The sequence below is a fragment of the Scyliorhinus canicula genome, chromosome 22, assembly GCF_902713615.1.
Source record: "Scyliorhinus canicula chromosome 22, sScyCan1.1, whole genome shotgun sequence".
Lineage (NCBI taxonomy): Eukaryota > Metazoa > Chordata > Chondrichthyes > Carcharhiniformes > Scyliorhinidae > Scyliorhinus > Scyliorhinus canicula.
Window position 1 is genome coordinate 10,365,887 of NC_052167.1, and position 6,486 is coordinate 10,372,372.

Here is a 6,486-nt window from a genome sequence, read left to right on the forward strand (position 1 = left end):
TAATATGTTGCAGTCCCTTCATTGCTGCAGGGTGAAAATTCCGAATGCCCTGTTCAAGTAACATGCAAGCACCGTGACCACAACAACTGCAAAAGGAAAAGGTGAGGCATTGCTGGTGACACCCAGACTGAAAATTAATTTCAAGAACCTGGAGAGAGAATGCTATCTACCAGTTTCAGCACTTCAGTTGAATGGAATTGTGAGGATAGGTGGTAAAGCAATAATACAAAGCAAATTTGGAATTGGAATCAATGAAGTTATATTTAATCAGAATTATATTCACATCTGCCCACAATTAATGATGCTAACAGTACTACTAGGTTTGCCTTCACCGCTGCCCAATTTATCCATCTTCTTCACCACGTCGTAGCCTTCTACGACCTTACCAAATACAACATGCTTTCCATTTAACCTGCAAGATTGAACAAAATATTAGTATCCATAACATTTTTCATAAATAATTAAGTAGTAAGTCACCATACAATTACCATGGAGTTTGTGCAGTGCAGATAAAGAACTGGGAGCCATTTGTATTTGGTCCAGAATTGGCCATGGACAAGATACCTGCAAGAGCAAGATGACAAAAATTATTTCCAAAACGTATTCAGCTTCCTCGCCTGCATAACTTGCATTATGTATTGTCCCAAAGTTATCATAGTCCCAGATGACCATAGGCTGCTTTCCCCTTTGAGGGAGAGAGCTGACTGGCAGTGCTTTAATCACAACACCTCAGGTGAGGGGCAAGGTTGAAAAGGCAGGGCCTCACGAATAACCTCAGCTGGCATGGGAAATGAACCCGCGCTGCTGGCCTTGTTCTGTATCACAAACCAGCTGTTCAGCTAAGTGAGCTAAATTGGCCCCAGTCCCAAAACATAGCAAAATGTTAAAATGCACATCAAGGACTTGGGAGAGAAAAGAACTCCTGCATTGTGTCCAACCCTGTTAAGAGGAATTAATAAGGAAAGATGACTGAAGGTCAGCAAGGTCAGGTTTGCAAGCAGATTTAAAAATGGATAGAAATGTAGCTTTTGAACTCAATACACAAACATTAAACGTGTTCACATGCCTCCTCCTATATTCCTCTGCTTGACTGACAGATTATAGGCTCAGTTTTGATAGAAAGATACATAATAGCCACTTTGGTCTTGAACTCACTTGCTTTGCCCAGTGCAGACCTGGTGCATACCTCAATCTGGCTAAGGAGATTCACAGCTCAGTGTCATTGTTGGTGGGACCCAGATTTCCTATGCAGGGTTGGCACTGAAGTGGCTTCCTAAATACAAAATTCCAGTGCAAAAATCCTATAATAGATCTGTGGCCTCGTGGACATGAGTAGTTTCCATCATTCATTAAATTGTAGCAAATACAGCTCAAAACTGAAAATAATTTAATTCATAAAACTGTTCATAAAGGCACTTGGGGGAGAGTCAGTGCAGAATCAATGGGCTGAATTGCTGCCTCCTATACTGTCGGTATTCTATGGATAAGGTGCAGTATACTGGAAGAATAAGGAGAGATCAAATTGAGGTATATAAGATGATTAACGGTATGGATAGACAATGAGCGGATGCTTCCTCAGTGGGACATTTTAGAACGAGTGGTCATAATCTTAAGTGGCAGTAAATTTAATATGGAGTTGAGGAGAAACTACTTCTCCCAAAGGGTTGTGAATCTGTGGTTTGTGCTGGGAGAGAGTAAATTTGAGGACTTAAGACAGATTTTTAATTGGTAATGGGTTGAAGGGTTATGAACAACGGGCAGGACGGTGGAGTTAAGGACATGATGAGATGACTCATGATCGAATGGCGGGCCAGACTCGATCTTATGAACATATAATCTTATGTGACAGCTCCAAACTGCACCTCCTCAGATACTCTTCAACAAGCCAAATCACGCAATTGGTCATGCAGAGCAGCCCTCCCACACTGAACATCACAGCCATTTGAAGCAATTTTCCCTGTTTTTAAAATCGACCACTTCATGCATCTGACCACATTCCCCAATAAACTCAACTTCAAGCTACTTCTTTCCCACCCCAACCATGAAAACACCTACCTGCCCCTGTGTGCTCCAGCTTGAAATTCTCATCCTGAAACTTTTCACCGTAGATGGACTTCCCACCAGTGCCGTCGTGCCTGGTGAAGTCACCACCCTGAACAATTGAAAGTTGAACAGGTAATGTAGTCATTTACTCAAACAGGTGAAGAGATATTCCCAACTAGATACAAAATAACATTGCTCATTTACCTGGCACATGAATTCAGGAATGATTCTGTGGAATATCGAGCCCTTGTAACCAAATCCTTTCTCACCAGTGCACAAGGCACGGAAATTTTCTGAAATAAAGTCATTCAGATTAAGAGCTCACCTTTAAACAACGGAGAATTTCCTCACCTCTAAACAATGGAGAATTTCCTCACATCAGCATAGTTAATTTCTGGGATTTACCTGCAGTTTTTGGGACCACATCAGCCCTGAGCTGAAAGACAAAAGCCATGCACAACATTAGTATTCATGCATAATAATATTTAAAAAACAGCTGCAGTCACTTTTCCCACATTGCATGGAGAAATTTTTGAAAATCCTCCAAGTACACAAGAACAAGTTTCATACAGACTAATTGTAATCGCTAGAAAGAGGATATAATTACGTTATCACACCTGATTAGTACCTGCTCAAGATTTTTACATTTTCTTAGTGTGGAAATCCTGGCAAATCTGAACGTAGTCCTGGGGTCTCTTGCAAATAGTGAGTCTGGGAAACACATTTTAGAAAGAGTGCTAGCTGGTCAATGGAAACCCATCACACAGCTCAGTAGGAATAAGTAGTTCTGTAATCCCACTCCCCCACACTTATCTTTGAGTCTTTACCCGCTGGCGCATTTGTAAACTTGGAGTCAAATTCACCTGTAAACTAACGATACCCACCATACCTCTTCGTCTAATGCATCATTGAAAATGTGCCATTCAATCACCGGTGTCTCATTTATGTGGCACCTAAAGAAATCCCTGCTACATTCCAACTACCCAATTCTGTATGAAGACTGTCACCAGTTCAATCACATGCTTTAGTCACTGTATGAATGAGGAAGGCCAGTCAATCCAAATTAACTCGTCAAAAGAGTGCTACAGTCCCTCACTTCTATCATTTCACTGTCTCCAGACCTTTTGTCGCCATGCAGGAAAAGATCATTATTCCTTTGGCAATTACTGTGCACAGTAAACATAGTACATTCACTGCTTTCAAATCACTCTGCACGGGAAAAACACTTGCCCTATTCTCTATTGGTCCCCATGATCAGTAACAAGCACACTACTAAACCGAACTTACAAAGTGCAAAATACGTACAGTACGAGTCTGCATGCAGCAGCCTTTTGTGACAAGTATTGAAGAATTAAGCAAAAAAAAAAACCCGATCTTGAATCAAAATGCATAACTAACTTGGGGCATTTCAAAACACTTGGGGGTAGGGTGGGGCAATGGGTACAAACATTTCCCAAGCTTCATCTCAAAGAATTGTTGGCCTTCAAACAAGGCAAAAAGCAGTGTAAACTCAAATTGAATTGCACAAACCTTGTTGCCCTAAAGCTTTCCATCACTGGAGTCTGCTCTCCAGCATATTGTTGACTAACGAACAATAGATTGATCACCTATTAGACAATAACTTAACTGCATCATGCAACAGGATGGGAGAAGACAAACTAGATGAATGGTGGCAAGAAAAGATCAGCGCCCTCACCTGAAAGGGTAAATGTTTCTCTTAAGATCTACTATTTCAGGTTTTCAGCAGCTGTAGTATTTAGTGATGACCGATGTGCACTTGCAATCAACAGGGTTATGGAGCAAGAGCTAGAAAGTTGGATTAGACTGGATTGTTTATTTTAAACACAATGAACTCTTCCTCTGCTCTAAATTTTCCATCCGACCAATTGATCACCATTCTTGCTGTGGTTTTCCCCAAATTAATTTATTCACCGTCAAGTGGATCCAGATAGGTTTCATTGGATTTGGCATAGTGTTAGGATGCTGGACAAGAACCTAACAATTTGCAATTTGTAAAACTGCGAAGAAAGGATACTTGGCCACCAGAGCAATAACACTGACCAATAGGTATCTTTTATGTTAAAACAAGCTATAATTTAAACAAAGAATTAATCACATTAGCAACAGAGTAATAGCTTTACAGTTCTTAAATAAAAAGGAAAAACTTTAACTTACTCCCTACACCTGCAACTATACATATTCCATAGAATTTCAGCAGTGTAGGAGGCCATTTGGCTCATTGAGTCTGCACCAGACTTAACCTACTTAACCTACCAGACCTACTTAACCTACCAGACCTACTTAACCCGCCCTATCCCCGCACCCCAATTAACCTGCACATCTGTGGGCAATTTAGCATGGCCAATCCACCCAACCTGCAAATCTTTGGACTGTGGGAGGAAACCCGCAGACAGTCTCCCAAGGCTAGAATTGAACCCTGGTCCCTGACGTTGTGATGCAGCAGTGTGCCACCGTGCTGCTCTAAGCAAGCCAATATAGTTCAAAGGCCACTCATAAATAAAGTTAACAATCAGGTTTCCTTGTCTTTGGAGAGAACCTTTCAGGAGCCAATTGAAGCCCGGTTTTGTCAGAATAAAATCCTCTATTACATTGACCTATTTAATCGAGGTCTAAGTACCATCCCACAAATTATCTACACCCCACTTCAATGCTCAGTGCGCACCACAGGGGTTGGGTTGTTTTAATCGCCCCAGTTTTCACATTTTGATTTGATGTTAAGTTTCCGTTCCACTTTGCTCTTTTTGGGCTGTGCTCCTTTTAGGTGCAGTCCCTTTTAATTTATCACTCAGCTAATTGATGGTCTTCTATTTAGTTGATTGGTCCCAGAATACAACATCACCCAAAATCAAAACAATTAGACATCAATCTTTAAACAGGTAAATATTTAAAATCAATTATCTCACTTTTATGAACCCTTAAAATCCCAGTTTTAGCATGCATGCTGCCTGTATGCATCTTAAACCAGGTCTTTAAAAAAATATTACTGCAACAAAATATAACATATAACTATTTCTGACATTCATGACAACAGCCCAGAAATTGCAATGGAAGTTATCAGAATTGTGGTCGTTGCCTCTCTGAAATTTGACAACCAAGGCATCTGGGCAGGCTCAGTGGGACAATCCTCAACTTGCAGACTGTCACCACCAGAGCCCACAATCATGAAATGAGTGAGAAATGTAACTTCTGCTTTCCCACTGAGGTATTTGAAATAGACTTTGCTCAACGTACAAATTATTGTAACAGTGATTTATTTTTAACACGTTGGGGGGGGGGGGGGGGGGTGTTGAGAGAGAGCCCCAGTGCTCTCCATGCTGTGAATGTTCAGTGAAGCATGACTGTTGCCAGCAATTGCAATACCATTACAGGGCAATAGAGCAGAAATTCACTTTGCCCCACCGCTGACCACAAATTCAGAGCCATGATTTGCTTCCACCTGATTTCCTCAACAAATTAAAGGATTAGTTGTATAAAAGTTGACCCCTCCCTTTGGGGAGCGCGTTTGTGCAAAACAGGAATGAGCCTTGTAGCTGCCCCGAGAGCGCAAAGTCCAGGAGCCATACTCACCTCCATCAGGATCCGGCCCAGGGGTTCGCCGCCCGCAGAAACGTCCAGGAAAACCCGGGGATTGCGGCCGGCCTTCGAGCTACACCATCGCGGCCCCGTGGCAGCCGCCAGCTGCTGCCTGCACAAGGCACTGGCGCCTTTGCACCAATGCGGGAGACATCGGACAGCGGGCAACATGGCACCGAGGGGGAGCTGGCAGCTGCGCACGCGCCCGGTCCGGGAGGCAGCTTTCAATCAGTGTGAGGGGCGGAAGCCGCCTCTCCGGGACCGGAAGGGGAAGAAGCATAGCATCTTGGCAATCAAAGAGCGGGGCGGAAGCCGCCGCAGGGACCGAAAGGGACAGAGCTTGGCTAATTTGGTTCTCACTGCCTCGCTGAAGGTTGTGCCGCCATCGATAAATGCGCGGCAGGATTGGGAATGGGGGGAGATCGGGAATGGGGGAGATCGGGGATGGGGGGAGATCGGGGATGGGGGGAGATCGGGGATGGGGGGAGATCGGGGATGGGGGAGATCGGGGATGGGGGGAGATTGGGGATGGGGGAGGTCGAGTAAGGGGGGAATCAGGATGGGGGAGGTCGAGCAAGGGGGGAATCAGGATGGGGGAGGTCGAGCAAGGGGGGAATCAGGATGGGGGAGGTCGAGCAAGGGGGGAATCAGGATGGGGAAGATTCAAGGTGGGCGAGATTGGGGATGGGGGGTGGGCGAGATTGGGGATGGGGGGTGGGCGAGATTGGGGATGGGGGGTGGGCGAGATTGGGGATGGGGGGTGGGCGAGATTGGGGATGGGGTGTGGGCGAGATTGGGGATGGGGGGTGGGCGAGATTGGGGATGGGGGGTGGGCGAGATTGGGGATGG

The 6,486-nt window shown here is 44.4% G+C and overlaps 1 protein-coding gene across 2 annotated transcripts; it reads right to left on the reverse strand.

The window, feature by feature from the left end:
• Positions 1–238: 238 nt before the first annotated feature.
• Positions 239–5,871, reverse strand: LOC119956104 (peptidyl-prolyl cis-trans isomerase-like). 2 transcript variants are annotated; one of them, XM_038782965.1, is made up of 6 exons: positions 5,632–5,871; positions 2,449–2,479; positions 2,248–2,336; positions 2,056–2,152; positions 489–564; positions 239–412 (listed from the first exon to the last, which is right to left on the reverse strand). In XM_038782965.1, exons 1-6 carry the CDS (start codon positions 5,806–5,808, stop codon positions 280–282), a joined length of 603 nt encoding a protein of 200 aa, XP_038638893.1. In that variant the 5' UTR covers positions 5,809–5,871; the 3' UTR covers positions 239–279. The 2 variants fall into 2 exon arrangements, with proteins under 2 accessions (XP_038638893.1, XP_038638894.1); XM_038782966.1 differs by lacking the exon at positions 5,632–5,871 and adding an exon at positions 3,740–3,849.
• Positions 5,872–6,486: the final 615 nt, after the last annotated feature.

Excerpts from the sequence above, each read along its gene's own strand:
- LOC119956104 (XM_038782965.1), bottom strand. The coding sequence starts at position 5,808 with ATGTTGCCCGCTGTCCGATGTCTCCCGCATTGGTGCAAAGGCGCCAGT. Across the intron at positions 2,153-2,247 it reads TTCCTGAATTCATGTGCCAG|GGTGGTGACTTCACCAGGCA; the intron begins GTAAATGAGCAA and ends TCAATTGTTCAG. Across the intron at positions 413-488 it reads TGCACTGCACAAACTCCATG|GTTAAATGGAAAGCATGTTG; the intron begins GTAATTGTATGG and ends TCAATCTTGCAG.